This window comes from Pipra filicauda, unplaced genomic scaffold, assembly GCF_003945595.2.
Source record: "Pipra filicauda isolate LSUMZ 115617 unplaced genomic scaffold, ASM394559v2 scaffold310_size866816_pilon, whole genome shotgun sequence".
NCBI lineage: Eukaryota > Metazoa > Chordata > Aves > Passeriformes > Pipridae > Pipra > Pipra filicauda.
The window spans coordinates 565,843-587,204 of NW_024104433.1; the positions used below are offsets into that span (position 1 = coordinate 565,843).

The 21,362-nt window shown below is 39.4% G+C and overlaps 1 protein-coding gene across 7 annotated transcripts in view; it reads left to right on the forward strand.

Moving 5' to 3' along the window:
• Positions 1-21,362, forward strand: part of LOC113988882 (ephrin type-A receptor 6) — a 441,232-nt gene that overhangs the window by 313,728 nt on the left and 106,142 nt on the right. For 3 of the 7 annotated variants that reach the window (XM_027722868.2, XM_027722866.2, XM_027722872.2), the window contains 3 exons: positions 6,841-7,003; positions 15,228-15,336; positions 19,362-19,432. In XM_027722868.2, coding sequence (XP_027578669.1) covers positions 6,841-7,003; positions 15,228-15,336; positions 19,362-19,432 — 343 coding nt within the window. Of the gene's footprint in view, positions 1-6,368; positions 6,417-6,840; positions 7,004-15,227; positions 15,337-19,361; positions 19,433-21,362 lie in introns of those variants that run through there. The other 4 variants (XM_027722867.2, XM_027722865.2, XM_039383481.1 and 1 more) reach the window with 2 other exon arrangements.

The following is a 21,362-nucleotide window of genomic DNA, read 5'->3' on the forward strand; positions in this document are numbered from 1 at the left end:
AGACTCAGCCAGCACAGGTTTAGGAAGGGCAGGTCCTGTCTGACCAACCTGATCTCCTTTTATGAGCAGGTGACCCCCCTGGTGGAAGAGGGGAAGGCTGTGGATATGTCTACTTGGATTTCAGTAAAGCCTTTGACACTGTCTCCCACAGCATTCTCCTGGAAAAGCTGCAGCCCACGGCTTGGACAGGGGCACTCTGTGCTGGGTCAGGAACTGGCTGATGGCCGGGCCCAGAGAGTGGTGGGGAACGGGGCTGCATCCAGTTGGGATCCGGTCACTAGTGGTGTCCCCCAGGGATCAGCGTTGGGCCCAGTCCTGTTTAATATCTTTATTGATGATCTGGATGAGGGGATTGAGTCCACCATTAGCAAATTTGCAGATGACACCAAGCTGGGGGGAGTGTTGATCTGCTGGAAGGCAGGAGGGCTCTGCAGAGGGACCTGGACAGGCTGGAGAGTTGGGCTGGTTCCAACGGGATGAGATTCAACCAGGCCAAGTGCCGGGTCCTGCACTTTGGCCACAACAACCCCCTGCAGTGCTACAGGCTGGGGACAGAGTGGCTGGAGAGCAGCCAGGCAGGAAGGGACCTGGGAGTTTGGATTGACAGGAAGCTGAACAGGAGCCAGAGTGTGCCCAGGTGGCCAAGAAGGCCAATGGATCCTGGCCTGGATCAGGAACAGTGTGGCAGCAGGACCAGGGAGGTGATTCTTCCCCTGGACTCAGCGCTGGCGAGGCCACCCCTGGAGTGCTGTGTCCAGTTCTGGGCCCCTCAGTTCAGGAAGGATATTGAGGGGCTGGAGCAGGTCCAGAGAAGGGCAATGAGGCTGGGGAAGGGACTTGAGCACAAGTCCTATGAGGAGAGGCTGAGGGAGCTGGGGCTGTTCAGCCTGGAGAAGAGGAGGCTCAGGGGAGACCTCCTCACTCTCTACAACTCCCTGACAGGAGAGGGGAGCCAGGTGGGGGTTGGTCTCTTCTCCCAGGAACCAGCAGTAGGACAAGAGGACTCGATCCTAAGCTCTGCCAGGGGAGGTTTAGGTTGGGTATTGGGAAGAAATTCTTTACAGAGAGGGTGATCAGACACTGGAATGGGCTGCCCAGTAAAGTGGTGGATTCTCCATCCCTGGAGGTTTCTAAGATGAGACTGGATGTGGCATCAGTGCCATAGTCTGGGAACCATGGTGGTAGTGGACCAAGGGTTGGACTTGATGATCTCAGAGGTCCTTTCCAACCCGACTGATTCTGATTCTATTCTATGATTCTACGTATTTGCAAGCAGTTGATAGTAGACTCAGTCTCCCTAGATTCTTTCTGCACACCTACATTTGGAAGTTGTAGGTACACACTAAGCCTGTTTTCAGCCAGCAGAACCCTTTGGAGACTCTTTCCCTAGTGTCAGTTTAAGACTTTTCAGTTACTCAATGGACTGAATACCTTGACTGTCATTCAGAAAATTAGCCAGACTTGGAGTGTATTGCAAGAGAATGGCAATTTCTGGAGCTCCCATTATATATTCTAAAGGACAGAAAATTTGGGTTTCTTTTTCAGCTGCTAAAGTAAGGATTGATAGTGTTTTGATAAAAGCCATGTTTCTCTTTCCCACTCAAATATTAACAAATCTTGTACACCTGAAAGTACCTGGATTTTCTATCAGTGCTTTACTGGTAAGGTCAATCTTCTTAAGGTTATTTGAGCACTATAAGCAAAATTCTGCATTTCAGCTTTTATTTCTATTATTTTTTTGCACTAGAAATTTCAGTTATATATACTTTTTCTCATCTATAACATCAGAGTGTAATCTCTTTTTCTTGTCATGTGAGTCTCAAGTGATAAAACGTCATCACGTTTTGTTTAGTCTTTATCAATATTTTACATGTGTGCACAAAGTCTTCATTTCTGTGCTTTTTCCCACTGTAGTAAGGGGGGGAAGGTTCAACATGTTCACACAGGTGTGGCATGTGAAAACGTATCTGTTTGTTTGCAAGGGCTGATGTTATCAGAGGGAAACCCCTTTCTTTGGAGTACATGAGAAAAATGGTGAGAATAATCACAATAATAGAACATCTGGGTATTGAATGAATATGACATTAATAAAGTAGCTACTTTCACTGAGTGAAGAACTACAATTTAATCTCGTGGTGTTACAGAGTGGAAACATTTCATCACAGCGTATGTTGATGGGACAGATCCAGCTACTCTGGTGCATTGCAAAAGCAGAAAGCTTTTCATTAACTTTTATCCTCTGTTCCTGGTACTCAATTAAATTAGGCTGTCTAGTCTTAGTCCATTGGCACCATTGTAACTTCCATTCACTCAGTCTGTTCCTTGAGATATGAAAAAAATACCTTGACTATAAAGCCAAGTATAAAATTAGGAGAGATCCAGATTCAGATACTCACACAAAGGTGGCTGCAGGAAAGAGTTTCATTCTGAAAGGTGTTCCTGTTCATGACAGATCAACACTGTCTCTTATAATCAAAACTGAATCCATTGACAAGAAGAATCACCCAAACAATAAGAAAAATACAATTTCCTTAGAAATAGAGATAACATTTTCAAAGTTCATACTATAATCCTGTTGAACTTGGATATCTAGTCACAGACTCAGTATTACATTGTGTGATAACATTGGCATCACTTGCATTTGGATTATATTTATGTTTTAATTACAGATTTGCACCAAGATAAATTTGCAGTAGGCCATGGAAGAGATCTAATGAATTTCCTCATATCAGATTCTGTCTGGTAGTTCTATGAGTATATTATATTTAACTTCAACTTATGTTTAACCCCTCGGCCACTGTGTTCTCAGAACTGCTCCTTGTGAGCCCTGTGCCATCTTAAGATCACAAATGCTGCTCTGATACTACTGTAAAGGGTCAGAGCGTTTCTTGTACCCTCTCTTTTATATGAACACTGAGCCATATATAGTGGCCAACAGTTCTCTTACTCCTTATGTATCATGGGAAATACAGCCATATCAGTGAAACTTTTATTTTATTTTGCAGATTTTTAGTAGTCCTCTGTAGTTTTCAAGAAATACTGAATAAATATAGTCCCACTGATCCCGGTCCTGTCACTGTTCAGGTCGGAGATCTATCACAGACCATACTGTGGCTCCTTCTAGCACTCAAAGCTTCCTTTTGATGGAAAATAGGGTGTATAGTAATTGCGTTGATATATATCTACATTTTGCCACAACATAAAAGCGAGGTCTGGGAGAAGCAGGCACTAACATCCAGGAAGTAAATCTAAGTCCTTCAGTTTAAAATTCACTTTTTGAACCCAGAATCCCTGCTAAAGTAGGGCATGTGATCTGCAGCAAGAATAAAACAAAGCATCCCAGATTTCTCTGCAGACTAGAATTGTATTTTTTTTAGTTTGAAATTGCCTTTAGCCTTCCTGCAAAAGAACACGGCAGAAGGAGTGGCCAACCTTGAGAGCCACCCCCATCAACCTCAAATTGTATCTCTCTGTGGAAAGCTTTGGCTTTCCAGGTGGGCTGCAGATCTTGTCACTGTCAGGAGAATAGAACAATGGCAAAGCATCCACTCTTTGGAGAATTGTCTCGTGTATGAATCCAGCCCAAAAATTCTTTGTGCAAAACATTCCAGCCATATGAAGTCTCCAGCTATGAATCATTTTGTCTTAAATATGAGAAACTTGCTCCTCAGGTACACACTCCTGAAGCTTGTTCTTCTCAAACACCCCAAGGTGACAGGTTCTCTTGCTGCTGTTTGACATGGAATACCAAATCCTACCCCCTTTCCCATATGATAGTACTATTACTTTTAAGATTGTGTACTCCTAGACATTGTTTTCCTGTGGGATGGATGGCATAAGAGGCTGCAGAAAGGAGAAAGGGCATAAAGAAGGGACCCTTCAGGGCCTCCTGCTGGCACCCCCAGGGAGACAGTGAGGCAGAAACAAGCCAGACAACCCTCAGAGGTAACTAAAATACCTTCCACTGCCCAGAAGGGACAGGCAGAGGTGGCTGCCCCTCAGGAAGTTGCTGTTAGTCACAGAGGGACCCATTTTGTTGATTAAATGTTACCACCATGCCCTTGTCACACTAATTGCCTTTTACTAACAACAGATAATGAATTATACTGGATGACTGTCTGTCCACACCCCTGATTACAGAGCCCCTGTATCCCAAATGCTATGTTTCACACAAGCAGTAATTAGCCTATAATAATATACAACAGATATAGCTCAGATTGGTTTTTTTCAGAAGTCATTCTCAGTTCTTTGCTGCCACTGGCCTTGTTCTAACAGACTTCAAGGAGAAAATCTTGTCCTTGTACCTTGGGGAATCACCACCAATTTTTTGACAAAATTTCCATTTCCATCCTCCTCTTAAGGACCCTTTGTCTTTTTACAGTTCCATGAAATTTTTTCTGCAATCTCTCCAGCAGGTCAGAAAAAACAGTACGTTGTTAAATGCTTAGAACTTGATTTCAGGCAGTAAGATAGTCTAGGGGGGGGAAAAAAGCAACTATTACATGGTACAGTGAAATCCCTTAGCCACTGGTCTGTTCTGTAGCTTACAGTCTAACTAAAAATTTCCAGAGCACTCCAGAGTGTAAAGTCTCTGCACATCTGTGGGCCATGACAGGTCATTTTTTTTGTCTAATTCTTAGATTAACTTTGAGCTGGTAGATAACTTGTCTTAAAAGACTTAGTCACTTTGGGCAGGAATGTACACACTATGGTCAGCAGCTTCATTACTAAATAAGCTCAAACCTTGTGTTCTCCAAGTTTGCATACCCTTGCCAAGTTCCTTGTTAAGTTATATGTCCCCTCTATGCATGGAAGTGCCTGGAATTTGCACATATAACCAGGCTGTGGAATAGAAATTAGTTGTTCATGACACACTGAATGTTCGTGAAATGTCCATGAATTAGTATGGAAATTCCTCTCTATTTCCTTACAAATCTGAGTATTAACCTATTACACCTTTTTTTTGCTCACATACGTGATATTTTTCGAGTTGAAGTAGGCTTAATCATACACACAAAAAAAAATCTATCACTCTAACAAGTAGGCTTTCTGTCAGAAGAAAATAGATATTTTCTGAAATGCCTAAAAAAAGTATGTCTAAAATCCACTAATTTTTTCAAAGTGAACTTATAGGATTTCAAGGAATTGGGAGAAATCTGATAATCAAAGAAGTAGTTAATTTTAGTTAATAGTATCTTAATTATAGTCTCTATCCATAAGATTACATGTACACTGTACCTTATTTTTTCAATTTAAATACATGCTCCTCACAGCTTCAAAATTTGGTAAGAGCCTGTAGAACAAATCAACGCTTCCTTTTACTACAGTTTTTCAAATTATTTCCACTGCTTGAAGTGAACATTAAATGCAATTATTTTATATATTGGTCATTGTTGCCTTCCTTCTGCTCCTTCACTTAACAGAATCATTAAGTTGCTTTGTGTGTTTGTTTTTTTAATCTGGTTTTCCCAGCCATCGCCCTGTAGGCCTAGTGGGGGAATAGGGATATACCTTCTGCCCCGTGCTAATGTGATTTTTTTACACATGACTGAAGTCAACTCAGCATGTTTTATATAGAACTGTTTGTTTTATATACAAAGTTTGTATGTGAAAGTTTCTCACAAGAGGTTAAGAGTCCAACAGAATCCAACTGTAACCTATTCTTCTCCTGGTTATATCTCTTCTATGAACCAGATTGTTTCCTTCTTAGTGGGTTGGAATTACCCTTTGAATAACTTATACATACTCTAATACTGCTGCATGGTATAATAAATGTATATGGTGCCCTATGGGTGTCACAGTTGGATTGTTAAACATATGCCAAGGACATTTCTGCTCGTTTGTCAGTTTGGAGACAAATCCTGCTCCACTGAAGTAAAGCTGGCCTTAAGGCAGCACATAAAATATTACAGATTACTGATTTATCAAGTGACAGTAACTAATGACAGGGAACAAATGTTCTCCTTCCAAGTCAGTCAGTCTTCCCTTGTATAAAAACATCGTCAGCGACCTGTCTAACAAAGCAGCTCTTAGTTTTTGCCCAGCAATCGATGTGGCTGGTCTCTCTGTACTGCAGCAGCTGGTCTGCACTGGTAATTCCCAAGGATCTCTGCACACCATAATTCTCAGTGATCTCTGTGAGAGTCAGGAATTCTCAGCAGCTGCCCAGGATCAACTGCTAGGAGATTAACGGGGGACTTCGGAGAGAGTGTTCCTCCTTATAGAGCTTGAAAGTGAATTTCATGTCCAACTACACTACAGCTACCTGGAAAGAGAAATTTAGTTCAGCAGCAGTGAAGCAGTTGAGCTGTGCTAGAACTTTAGAGGCTTTAAAGAAAAAGTTAATTTTTATTTTCTTTTACCCACAGGTCTACCCACGGATAGCGCCGGCATTTTGGCACTACCTGCGGGTAGAAGTGAGTAGCGGGTATTTGAATACTCCCACGTCTTCACTTTACAGCTTACTAGTATTTCCTGACCTCCTAGTTTTGTCCATTGTGCAGAAATAATTAGCTACCATTCTAGTTGCCATTTTTTCTGTGAATGTAGTCTTGTACTAATTCCATATTGGTTTGACTACGGTGTAATTACTAACCCAAGTCACAGAGATGTGTCAATATGCAGGATTAAAGAAAAAAAACTGAAATGTGAAAGTCAAGGCCATATCATGCATTATGACTATAGTACAGAATCAAAGTATGCAAGTACATACCTGCACCTCCTTTTATAGACACATTTTACACTCATGAGAAGAATATGGAGCTTCAGTTCTGTTATATCATTTTTGCAAAGTTTGTTCAACTCAACTTGATATCATTTCTTCCCTCTTTTGTCCCTCAGGAGCATGAGCAGCTCAGCTATTCCTCCACAAGGTCCAAGGCTCCAAGTGTTATCATCACAGGTCTCAAGCCAGCCACCAAGTATATATTTCATATCAGAGTCAGGACGGCAGCAGGATACAGCGGCTATAGCCAGAAGTTTGAATTTGAAACTGGAGATGAAAGTAAGTTTCACTGAAGGGAAAAAAAAAATAAATACAATAGAAGTAGCATCTAATTCTAAAACAGTGAGACACTGGGAGTTTGAATGGCTGAACCCACACCATTTGCTTATCACAAAAGGACCACTGCTGTGTGACAAAAAACAAGTAGGCCTCAGACTCACACTTCTGGATTTATAAGAAAAAACAGAAATTTTAGCCCAACGCTGCAGCTGAAGGAATGTTCTCTTCCATAAAATTTCCTTATGGGTCCTTTCAACCTGAGGTATTCTAGGATTCTGTGATCATTTCTTTCCTTATAGCAGGCCTTCCTTTTGACATCTAGAAATACCCTTAGTCAGGCTTTACTAAATCCAGCAGCCTCATGCAAGATCACACAACAGTGATGGACTCTTTCCTCTGCAGTTTTTACTGCTCTCAGACTCTACAAATAAAAAAAAAATGAAAATTTTTATATGCATTTCCATCAACCAGTAATTTGCCAGTAAGAAGCAAGAAGCCTACATGGTCCTTCAGAATTTGCAAAAAGGCTTGATGTGTGATGTTCATGCGCTAGATAATTTTATATTTAAGTCATTTATCATCCTGCATATTCAAAGAAATCAAAAACAAGGTATTTACATGTATTTGAGGTAAAATTAGTGTAGTAGATACAACACTAAAACACTCATTAATTAAATTACTTTAATTAGCCAATTATGTATACCATGCTTTTCATTAGTGTTTTGGAATTCAAGTTGCTTAAGCTAAAATACACATTCGAAACTAAATAAGTGCTTCCAAAAGCACCCAGGGATTTGTGTTCCAATTTCACTTCTTCTTAACTTCTGTTTCAAAAATCAATCTGGGATAGATTTCCAAGTGCTTAATGCCTAATTGCACTTCTTAAAATTTTTTGGGTACTTAAGCCGATTGGTTTGAAAAGGAGCTGAGCCCTTGTGTGCTTTCAAGAATTTCAGTAGATCTTGATGCAACAAATATCTGGTGTTGGGCACCCAGGGATATAATTGATATAAAAATTTAGCAATATTTAAACTTCTATGAGTCTAGCTGTGTTTGTGAAAATGTCACTTGCTCATCTGAATCAGGAAGACTGTGGTTCCACTGGTGTTTCTCTCCTTGGTACTGCTGATAGAAATATCTCCTGGGAGTGGGAATCCGCTCACTCTATCCCAGCCCCATCTCTCCTTCTCAATTCACTAGTACAACTGGCTCTTGGGCTCAGTTGAAAGTTTTGTGATTTTTTAATATACATTCTTCTTAATTATTCTGAAAGATACCAAAAAATATTAGACCAGAGCAGACTACTGCAGCTCCCTCAATCTCTACCAATTAGGAACAAGTTACTTGGTTAAAATTAGAAACAAGTTACTTTTGCAATTAATTTTTGTGGACTTTCGGTTAGCCAGATTTTAATTAATTTAAAGCTAATATTTCCATTGAAAGACTGGAAAAATAGAATCTTTTAAAAGTCTGTGCTGTTGACAGAAAATTTATCAACCAACAATCTCATAATAAATCATCCTCAATTGGCATTAGCTTGTAACATCCTTTAGCTCTCTGCTAATTGTACATGTTACAGAAAAGAAGAATTCCAGGACGAGTTGTAGGTAAACATCCAAAGTTATTCCATTTACCCTGTTTGAATATTGACATAATTTGTGGGTAGATAATGAGAAAGAGAGCAATTCAAAATGAGCATTTAAGAAAACTTAAAATTAACAGACTAGTTATAAAAAATTATTGGCTCATCAACTATGAGATGCGTATATCAATGTCCTAAAACATTCTGTCCTTGGCAGGACAGTGCTGTCGTGCCTTCTCCCATTTACTGGGTGAAACACTATCTGTGTCAGTTCAGTTATATAGGATAAAATTAGATACATCATTAGTGGGAAAACTAAGACATTTTGGTGTGATTATTAATGGTGATGCATGAGGGAGAAAGAAGACCAACTCTGCAGCAGTAATGACAAAAGTTAGTTAATAATGCTGATGTGTTTTTTTGGGGAAACACCCTGGCTTATTGACCCCCAGGCTGAGACAGCCACTGCTTGGGGAGCATGTTGTTGTTGAACTCTTCTCTTTGATGCAAAGATAAACAAATGAAGCTTTCCAAAGAGTAAAATTTGTACTTTCTTTGTGATAGGAGATGCAGTTACCTGGAATAGTCAGAAAAATTCTCTTCAAGGAAGCAGGGATGCATGAGTGGATGCTGTCAGGCATTTCTTCCCCTGTTTAAAGCTAAGAGGCTGCTGGGATATGTAATACCTTTACAGAGCATAGTAACTACTGCTTTTGACCATTTTATTAGTCCCTCTGTTTCAGCACCTTATGGGCAAAACACTTGTAGTAAAGATGGCAGGGTTTAGTACACTCCAGACACACACAGGTACCACTGCTGTGGCTGTAAGTTGAGGTATAACCTCACTTTTATCTATCGGAAGTACCAACTATCTGAATCACCACAAAAAAAGCTCTGGTCCTTCCTAACATAGAAGAAAATGCATTCTGAGAATAAAACCCCATTTGTCCTAGGGCAAATATGCTTTTATCTGTAATTGTAGCCTTCTCTATTTTTTTTTCTCTCTCTCTTCTGACTTGCTCTTTATGGAAGACTTTTTTGTTGCTGTTGTTGGTTTTGTTGGATTTTTTTTAAATAAATGGTTCAATGCTTTTTTTTTTATTTTCTAGGGAGGTAGTTTTTACTGTAGTACCTCAGTGCCTAGAGGAATTTGTAAAATATTGAATAATTTACATCTGTTAGGCAGTGAAGTGTTTTCATGCTGTACCTCTCTGTGCAGGGCTTGTTCTAAAACAAGCGTATTTTCCATGTCAGCCTTTCCATCACTGGGAGAAAATAATCTGAAAGCAAAATGGTTGGCCTGTTCCAGAAGGGACCTAAGGGACAAACTAGCATTTTGCAATGAGAACTAGTGCTTGGGCTGAACAGAGTGATAACTGTAAACACATGATGATATTTAATCCAAAAGCAAGGTAGATTTTCATATGCTTTAAGTCAGTCATATTAACAATAAAAAAATAAACATTTCAGAAATGTTATGGGAATACCTGATTAGGTATTTTATAAAATTGAAGACTATGAAAAAACAATTGGCCTGAAAACCTGATCTTGATGAAGCTTTAACTTCCTTACCATAAGCACAGATGGTGACTTTCTTTTATTTCTAGATTTCCACTTTCTTCCCCCTTTTCTCACATCCAAAAAATCTACCTTTAGCTTTTCAACCTCAAAACATGCTGTTTTGGATTTGCCATTGGATTTGATTGAGACCCTTGAGCTCCATTCTTTCCAGAACTCCAAAGATCAAGAGAAGGGTCCAGAATCACTGATTCCAGTAAAGGTCCAATACTGGTTTAAGCACATGCTTTGATTCATGACTTGATACAGAAGCCATCCCTAGGATTTTTAGAAATACATTGAATTACCAATGAAAAATGGAGATTATGCTTTTGCTTTTTAGAATACTTGATGTTTTGACAGTAGTAAATTTAATTTCTTGTTGGAACAAACAAATCAGATGGCACATATGTCGTATTTAGAAACTGTCTTGTTGGATCTCTCTCCGTGTCTGCTTAGTCCTACTGTTCAATATCAGTCAGCACTGGATGTCTCATTTTAATCTTGAAGTATTTCCTTACTGTGTTTTATATTTTCAGTTATTCTTCACATTTGGGTTTGGTCTATCTGATTGCTCTACTGTACATATCCAGAAGCCCCAGAGACCTCACTTTTCTTTTCCTCTGCATTTCCTAAACAAGAGAGACATCCTTTTTCGAATCTCAAACTGCTTGCACAGGCTCTCCATTATTCCACTGGTCAGGAAGTGAATGCTGGGGGAAACACTTGAAAGAAAGCTTTTCAAGTGAACATGTACCAAAAAGTTTTACATCCTTATGCTAGTGACAGTACTGTCTTTTCATCCTAAACATCCTTTTTAAGATCACCTTTCCTTTGCCTTCTCCCTTTCCCACATTCCCCCTTTGACTGGAGCCCATCAGCTCATTGTAAATGTAAAGGTTACCCTAATGAGACACTGTGTTTTACTTATCTGTTGTTCTTAAGCACTGTTGTTTACAATGCCTTGTAGAGCCATCTGACAGACAGTTCCTGTCTATTAGAGCTCCAGTTCTCACCATCCACACTTATCTATCTTACAGCTGCTCACTATTATCTGTCTAGCTGTCTTTCTTGTCACTTCTTTATCTTTAAGTCTGCTGGAAGGTCTGCTGCCTGATAGATGTCAAGTTGAAATAACTAAAGGATGTAGCTAAGAGAGAGGAGTGAGCTGTCATTAGGCCTTCCAGGTCTTTTATACCAAATACACAAACTTTTAAAATATTGTGGAGAAATTTGCTCAAAGAAAAGAAAGAGCAGAGCTGAAAGATTCTCTCTGTCTGTCACCCTCTTGTACCATGACTAAAACGTCTGCACCATTTCTTCCAGTCTGCCCAGTGAGGAAATGGAGAAGCTTTAGGATATTTCCCTTCAGCCCAGTGAGGAGGGAAAGTGCAGCTCCTCCTCCACACATTGGGATGAAGAACCCAGAGAGGAGCCGAGACAGGGTGTGGATGTCAAGAGTAGCTTGTAGGCACAGAACTGACACCAGGCCGGATGCAGGAGGGATATCTGGGCATGTTGTCAAGCAAGGAAGCTGGAACCATGCAATTAGACGCTTTAAACGTCATTTCAGGCATATAACCCGAGTTGAGCATGAGGATTAAGGGAAGTGAAGAGTTTATCTGGTTAATAACGTGTTATATACATGCTGCAGTTTTAAAATGAAGTCATCACTATGACTAATCACATTAGTTGCAGGTACAATGTGTTTGAAGTATTTTGACACCCAAACATTACAGAATACTATTGAATCATCTGCTGGAATAAGTAACAAATTCTCCCTTTTCCTTGTCTTAGGTTACTCATTTTTTAAAGTACGTTTTCTATCAGAATGAATTTATTGGCTTATGTATTCCTGTTGCACCAGTGCTTCCTCACCCCCTTGTCTATCAACTTCAACAAATGGAGTATGGCCCCATACATGGTACGGCCACATTCACCCCTGTGCTCACAGAGCTACTGATCATCCAGCACTGGATGGATTTGGATGGTGCAGAGTTGGCAGATATGAGACTGTGCACTGGACAGCATAGAGACAACAAAATATTGATTTTAGCTGTATGAGTACTGACAGTGTTGTCTAAAAATGAGATTCTGGGAGAAAAATGCTGTGTGCTTCTGTGATTAAATGCAGTAGTCTAATATGTACACACAAAGACATGAAATAAGGTTGCAGGAACTTGCTTGACTTTGTAACCTATCATAATTGTTTTTTAAACTGAGTTTTTCTGTCTTGAATAATCAAACTAGTTCTGAGGAGAAACACAGGGTCATATGCCAATATGCACAGGAAAAATAAGGAAGAAAAAAACAGGAAATTACAAAAAAGATTCAAGAACATGCAGACCAGAAGCAATTAAAGTTCTTAGTATTTACAACTTGAACTTTACCTTAAGAGAAGGCTGGAGAAATGAGAAAAGAACAGAGAGACTGAGAGACACACTGAATTTAATCTAGAATGGAAAAATGCTGTAAGAAAAAAAAAGTGTTGAGTGTCCCTGATTACTGCCTTCTCACTGCCTAAATAGTGTTTTATGGAACCTTTTACCTGCGTGTGATAAGTCTGTGTATGTGCATACACATGTGCTTGTATGTGTGATGTTCACTGCACTGTGCCTTTATTGATTTTATTGAAAGATCACTTCAAGCAAAAATAAGTATTCCCATCATTTTGCCTTACCTGCCTCTCTGTCAGTTTTTAAGAAATCCACATTTTCCAATTATACTTGCTTGTCATTTGACTTTTTTATCTGACAAGTAAATTAAGGTCATCTGGAAGTTTCAGGTTTGAAAGCTCCTTATAGTTATTTGGCTACTTGAGAAAAAGAAATCCTAATGTATTGGACTCTGACATCTCTGCCAACACGGTAAAATACAAGCAAAAGAACCAGAATGGTCACTTGTTAAGTACTTAAGTCTCAGCTAAAATTCATACTGCTTAGAGGTGGAAAGAACTAAAGCCAGGCTAGAATTTCTCCCCTTCATTACTGTGACTTTGGTTCCTGATAGAAAACATGTATTATTAAATGGATAGATTGGATTCTGTTTTAGCTAGAACTCCAGGAAATAGCATCTCCATCCAGGAGAAATGATCCAGGGCACACGACTTTCTCCATCTCCATAGCTGCAGGGTGCTGCTTCGGACCACAGAGTCGGTCCCTACATTTGCACCAAGAAAGGCCCTGAGTTGTTACCTTGGTAATGAATGTCTGTTGAAGGAAACCGCAGCTAATTTATCTGAGCTCGTGGTTTGCTTTTCCTCTGCTGAATTCACTGGTTTTTCACCCATCTTTTTCCTATTAAAAACAAAAAAAGAGAGCAGCAGGCTGTTCCTCCACTTCCATTGTAGAGATGGGCAAGAAAGACTCCTCTGAAACCTTCTCCACTCACAGCTGCCAACCGTGCCTGGCTGTAACAATCTTTGCAACATTTAGCATGACTCCCACTAGTCTGAAAATATTCAGCTTTTTATTTGGAGAGCCTGTTATTATTTGCCTTGTTACTTGTGGGGCATGATATTTGTTATGTTGTATTTTTCCAACTAAATCTGACTCTGTGGAACATAATACAGCACACTGTAACTCCCATAACATCACCAGATATCATTCTGGAGATTAGCTATTCAGTGAGTATTTGCTACATCATTTATTGGAAAATGTGTATATTTAACTTGTCTACAGAAAGCTTATGACCACAGATACTGAGCGCCTTGTAATTTACTGCCTGTACATGATTCCATAAAATTATATGGAGAGAAACCTAATGGCAGAAATTTAACAAGTTGCTTTTTTGCTGAAAATTTTACATAAACTACTGTTGTTTTTATTTGCTTTACTACTATTACAAAGCCAGTTTACACTGCTAGTTTCTAAACTCACACAAATATTATTTAGAAGCCAAATGTTTTTCTTGGAAACAGCATTTTATGGGGCTTTGGATGCAATGTGTGCATTGTATTGGGCTTCATCAACTGCAAAGTGAGAGAATATAGCCTGCTGAGATTTCTAGGCAGCAACCTTGGTGACTTCCCTAAGCTGTAATCAACTGATGCCAAAAGAAAGCTGAAGATTTTGCTTCTTGAACAGTTTGCAAGCTTAAAATATCAAAGTTGCTTTCCTGACAAAAGTAAAAATTATTTTCTTTTCTTTTTTACTACTCTTGTCAGAGGTCATTGAATAGAATTATTTATTCTCCTTTCAAAACAATGTTTTATTTCCCATGGAAATAGAAAGTAAGAATTGAGTAAATGTCATGTGGTGAAAATGTTCAAGTGTAACTGAGTTCAACAAACAAAACTCTGAAGTCACAAGGCACGAGATAGAATAAAAAACAAGCCTAATTCTTTTTCTACTCGTGTAGTACTTGGACAGTGAGGACCAATCTCACTGTAAGTAGGTGCTTTGTCAATGTAAAAATTTAATATTATACACAATACATTAATAAAAAGAGCAAGTGTCTGGAGACCAGGTGATCTTTAACTCCTAAACATCCTACAAAAAGCAGAGAGAAAAACACGAGGCATAAGAAAATTAATTTTATTTTTTTTCAGCTACAGTGCTGACAATCCCCAAAGCATTTTGTGGGAAAACTCTATGCATTTTGTGTCAATAAAAATAAACACCAGACATGTTGAAGTGTCTGTGAAGCTCCACATTTTTCTTTTTCTACTTTGCTTCCTCCTGAAGCTGGTTTAGTATCTCTTACATACACAGCTCTGCTGATGACTTCATGGACCAGGTGGATGAAGTTCTGAATTAGATGCAGGATTAAGATAAATAAAGCTAAAGGCGAAAATGCAGTTTTGTGTCCAAAATCCTGTCATATTCAAACTTAAGTCAACTACAAGTTTCTGATAATGCCAACTCCTCATTTTAAAAGCCTGTAAACACCTTCTCCCCTTCCTCCTGCTTGGGACATGGATTATGGTTTCTCACTTCACAGACATTCTCATCTGATGACCTTGCTAAGCAAGGGGAAACTATTATAAACAATTTGTAACTTTTGACCACTGAAATGTTTTCACCCATCTTTCAAAACCCCTGGATGGTGGAGCATTAACCTCTTTTCTTTGTGCTTCTCTTTCAGCTTCTGATATGGCTGCGGAGCAGGGGCAGATTCTTGTCATTGCCACTGCTGCTGTTGGTGGATTCACTCTCCTGGTCATCCTCACTTTGTTCTTCCTGATCACTGGGAGGTAATTAAAGCTACAGCGTTCTCATTTAGGCAGGGTTGGAACCATCTAAAACTAAGAATTTAAGAATAATAGTTAAATCATTAAACCACATTTTCAGTGCTGAAATAAAGATTAAACAGTGGGGTGAATGCCTTCTTTGGGTCGTACTCACAGTTCTCTCGTGAGTGTTGTTTTCCATAAAGACTCAGTTTGGGCAGACAAGCAACTGTGTGAAACCAGGAAATAGCTTGGATATTTTAAAAATAAGTTTCTGGACCTCTTGCCTCCAGAGTGAAAATTTAAAAACACATTGTACCTGCTGCACCTTCAAGGCTCTGACATTACAAGAAAAAAAAAAAGAAAGAAAAAATTCCTACAATATATTCTATAAAATCTCATAACTGTAAATTGCAAAGCTTTGGAGGGTGCAACCCTAGGATTTTTGATGTCTTGGAATTGGAAATGTGGCTTGCTAAATACACTTGAATGGACCATTTTTTATTACTTTCACTATATTAAATTTGTAGGACAAGCCATACAAAATTATGCACCTATTTTATATGCACATTTCTGCATCTCTTAAGATAAAAAGCAGGAATTATATTAGAAATTAAACTTAGGAATACTATACTCTGAAACACTAGAATGATTCTTCTGCTTGTGGTATCACTGGCAAACAGAAAATAGTTTCCTAAAGGTCCTGTTTTATTGCTTTCTGGCTTTTTTTTTTTAAGATTGAAGATATCCCAATTAAATCTGTGTTGCAGCAGTACTGCTGCACTGGCAGGGGAATTCACCAGTCTGGACCATGGGGGTTTTTTTATAACTAGCCAACTCTTGTGCTTGCAATTCTTTCAATGCAGTGCTCTTTGTCCACCTTTCTTCAGTCGATGTGTTGATTAGGATCAAATAATGACATTATGCAAATTGGATGAGGAAGCATTTTGGTTTGAGTGGCCAGATGCCGTGCTGAATTGCACAGTGAAGGTTTTAAGGGAACTCACAAATTCTAACTGGACATGCTAAAAAAGACATGTGTAGGTAGGAACACCAGTCCTTGCTGGAGCTCAGATTCCCACAGGCACAACTCCTTCCAGGGTGCCTTTTTTCCTTTTTCACTGAGCCTTGGGTGTTTCCTGCGTGATTTCGGGACTTCACCTGCTTCCACCTGGAAGCAAAACAAAATTTAAAAGGACAAAGAGATTATGATCCCATCTCCTCTGCGAGACCTTGGAGTTTGTGTGCGCTCTGACCCCGCTCTATCCTTTTTCCCTTTCGCTCCTTCAGACACACAAAAAAAGATGCTGGAAGAGCCTCCATGTGAGTAGGATTCTCCATGGAGTTTCCTTCTTACCTGGCTTGGGGACAGAAAAAATCCAGAGTTAGGAAAGGATTCTGCACTCCCACTGTCCTGGTTTAGGACCTATGTTTACACTACCAGAAAAGATGTTACACTTAAATCTTCTGAATGTGATAATGGTCATCAGAGACAGGGCTGATATTAATGGACTGTGTGGCACTTTTAAATTTGTAATTATATTTCTGTTTTGTTGCTATAGCATTACCTCTAACTTGAAAAGAAAGTGATGTTCTATCAGTGTAGGCCAGAGGTTTTATTTGCAATACCTCAGCAAGCACAGTAGCTGCCATTATGTGAATTAATGTTCTTTCTGCTAAATAATAAAACCAATTAAGTCTAACTTTCTGTTGAACTTGATGAGAGCAGTTAACCTTGGAACATACTGTGACCTTAAATAATCTTAGAAGCTAAGTAAATATTCCTGCCATTACTACAGAAGCTGACAAACAGCAAGGTCTTTCAGAAGAGAGAGGAATTATTTAGACAAACTTCCAGAGAGAATAACTGTGTGGAATCCTAATGTGAAATTCTGAAGCATAACTCAAACACTTCCTTTAAAAAAAAAAAATCACTAAACTCAGGAATGAAAAAAAAATATGGAAATGGGTTTCTTTTGGTTTTTCCTCCTGTTTGCCAGCATTAAGGATATCGGAGATTCTCTTAGCTTTCTAATGCTTTACTCAAAGGGACCATTTCAATTATGTAAGATACGAATTCATTGTGAAGTGCTGCTTTAAATGCAGTGATAAGAGTGTATTCCACAGAAGACAGAGCAAGAAAATTTTGAATAAATACTCAATTTACTCTAGGACTGGAGGCAAATTTCACCATGAAAAATGCGACTGGTACCCTACAGATGTGCTCTGCTCCAGTGTTTAGAATTAACAATTTGATGAGCTGTCGAGTCTCCGGGCTGCTGATGAGTCTATTCACAGTGGAGAGGCTGGGTTAAATGAGCACCTGGCTCTGCACTTTGCTGAGTGATTACCCACCCAGAGCAAGCAGGAAGCACGACTGTCAGTCCTAGAGAGAAAAATAAAAGCAGCAGAGACTTGGAGGCACAGGACAGGGGATCTTGGCTTAATTCCAGGAAATGTGATGTTAAAGCTCAGTATGATTCAGTCTTATCATTACAGAAATTATTCCTCTCCAATTGTTCTGTAGCCAACATGAGCAGAGAATGAGGAGACTCCTCTGCTGGTGATCAACCACTGGCCACTGTAGTCACACTTTGGGGCCACACTTGAGAGGACTGGACAGGGTTAAAGTCTTTCTGTTTGACTGTTCCCTTGGGTAGACACTTGAAGTATAAGAACTCCTATTTAGTGTTCCTGGCACTTGGCACCCTCCAGAGCAGTTGTTCAGGTCCTAAAAATGGCTCTGTCATCCTTAGTGGTCACAGCGAGTGGTTTCCAATCTCTAGGCTTACACAGAATCTGAGAATCCATTGGTTTGCATTTCCCTCCACAAGGGTACAGAATTTTCTGCCCATTCGTCATTACCTGTGTAGCAGTGAATGAATTTGTGAGTGTTCCTACTGTGTTCCAGCAGTTTAAACTAACCATTGAAATGAGGTGGGGGTGTTCACCTGGTTCTCATATCATCATTGTTTGTGTAGATATACTGCCTTTAATTAATGTTTATTTAATTTTATAAGGCTGGTGATGTACATAGAGAGGACAGCCATTTTTTTTCCAAGCTGATTTTGGAACTGTATGTCTGTACACTAAATAACATGTCCATGGGCACTGCTGTTCTCCGCTGGGTTCAGTGCCTCAACAGCCCTTAGACCAAAAGGTTTCCCTCTAAATAATAATTCTTAGGCTGTTCAGTGGGTGAGAGCGAGCTTTAAGACCAAGATCAAATATTTTGCTTTATTCTTGACTGAGACAGTTGCTGCTACCATGTGACCCTCTAAATCAGCATTAACAGGTTGGCAGCATTCAGGCTGGGGGAGATTTCATTACCAGGAACCCAAAAACTTGCCATGTGGCAGTTTTCTCCAACATATTCTCCTTGCATTGTCAGATGTGGTTGCTGACAATTCACGAACTTCCACTGAGTTTTGGGTTGTTTGCCAAGGGTTTGCAATTTTATAGCAATCATAGAGGCATATGCTAAAACCTAATGTTTATCCTGTATGATATTTGCTATCTTAGAAGAAATAATAAATCCGTGCCTGGCTCACACTGCACAGAGCCACTCAGCAAAAAGAAAGAAAAAAAGTGATCCTGATGTGAAGAAAAATATTTCTTTTTTCATGAAATGTAGTGAAGTCATTATTATTCAATTAGGAAGAAAATGTGAGCTTTTTTCACCCACTGTATATGAAAGTTAATAGGATAAGGTTTAATTACCACCAACTTACATATGCAAACAGGAATGCAGGGAAGTGATAATTTATTAATGTATCAGAATTCTTTGAAGGAGTCAAACTTGAAATAAAGTTTTGAATGAAATTTAAACTCAAGTAGTCACTTTCATGCTAATAATTCAACTCTGATCTGTTTTTCTTTGTATGTAATCTATTTGTAGTTCTTCATATTTCCCTCTTTAGATTCATAACTAAATGTGTATTCCAAATGCAAAGATTCTGGTTTTCATAAAAGGGCAGATAAAACTTAATGTACATTTATTTTATCCATGGCAAGTATTTTATTTAAAACCTCACTTGTTTTCTTGAAAGATGCCAGTGGTACATAAAGGCCAAAATGAAATCTGAGGAGAAAAGAAGGGCTCATTTGCAAAATGGACATTGTAAGTAGTTCAACACTGTGTTACATAATATCTATATCATGTTTTAAATGAAGAATGTTCATTGTTTCCTGGATAGCTTTTTCCCCTGCTATTTTAATCTGGTCATTTGAGTAGTTCCTTACTGTCTGCATCATCAAAGGTGGGGGGGGTTATGTCCTCTTGAATAATTTCACTAAATTCACTCTAGTTATTATGGGGTTTTTTTCATCCAATTATTAATATTTAATCAGATTTTCATGTATATTTCTATGACGTCTCAGTTGTTCTTGACATTAAATTTCTGCCTCAAAGTTCCTCTCTTGGTGACTATGTGACTTATTTGTATCTAGTTCTCTTTGGATTTAGGGATCTACACTTCCAGCCACCCAAGAAATAAGAAGTGGAATGGGTTGTCTTCCCTCATGTTCCTGCTCACTGATCAGTACAGTGAAAGAAAATCCTGCCAGTCTCTCACGGGCAGTACATTAGTTTATATAGTTTAGTTTAGCTACCTAGTTTAAATTAGTTGCCTTACTAGTTTGGTTTTTTATTCCAAGGGTATTATACAAAGGGTATAAAATTTTATTTTTTCATCATTTTGATAGCACCCCTGGAAATACTGTGATCAACACAGAAGTTAAGTCACCAGAAGTAAAATCTTTCTACAGGTGACACCACTATATCTAGCCAAGTGCCTCTTTCTGTCAAGGAAAAGGGCACATTTACCCATAAAGTATACTTCCTAGAAATATTTGTTAGTCATTTGTTTCCAAGCATGGTCAGAAATGAAAGAGGACAAAAACCTTCCAGCAGGAGAGTTTGATTTATGCCTCTGAGTCTGTGACTGAATTTAAAAGAAAGCCTCACTCAGTGTCTTTCAGGCTGGGGTAAATGGTACCTGTATTTCATGTTGACACAAAGCTTCATCTCAGAGGCTTCTCAGTCATTTCAAGTTATCTCAGCATCACACTGGAGGGGGCAAATCTCTGCTCGTGTATGTGCTCCATAGAACCAAGGATAAAGCGGAATTATTGTGATTTACCCCAGCAGCCAAGACTGTACTGCCAAAAATATTCCCTCCTTTACACTAAACAGCACCTGCATAAATACATCCTTCATGCAGCAACCTTTGCCTGGCTGCTGGCTGCCTATGGATTTGGGATCAAGCATCTCAACCTGAAACAACACCTGGGACTGTGCAATCGCTCCCAGGACCAGCATGAGGGTGACCACTCCCAGACTGGCTGAAGCTCATCAGATAATGAACTGCTTTAGACTCGGCTATTAAGTGATAAGAGGAATGGCTGAGAAATGCTGAATTCTTTTTAAAGGGATTCTCTGGACCCAGCTGCAGTAGCCTCCTTTTATCCCGATAAGTTGATGCATTATTTACATCAACTTCTGTTAATGGATTGAAAGTTTTCCAGAACTTAATCATCACATGGCAGCAGCCTGAGAAGGATTTCCATCCAGACAGTCCAACAGAAACAACGATAAGTTCTTGAACATGCAATACTCAGGAACACAAGGGATATCAGGAGTGCCAGAAAATGATGGCTTGCCCGAGCCTTTCAAAGCCATCTGGCACTATCCCACTCTTGCCACGGCCATCTCCAAGGAAACAGGCAGGAATTATCAAAGCCTTGGAAATGGATTTAGATATTTTTGTTCTCATCTTGCACCTGGCTCTCTGGTTGTTCCAGCTGACCAGAGGAGGACAAAGCAGCACAGTCCTCCAGGACTCATCCTTAGAGGAAAGGATCTCAAAAATTTGACCTGTTTGGCAAAAGGAATGTTCAGCCACCCACTGCTAAATGAAAGGAGTTAATTAGGAACCGGTGTTTTCAAAGTAGAGGACAGGTTGCCTAAATTGCCCAAGGAGCAGCGAAGGGGAATATAAGCTGCCTTGGCTGCTAGTCTTGAGGCTCTGCTTTTCCCCATATCATTGAAC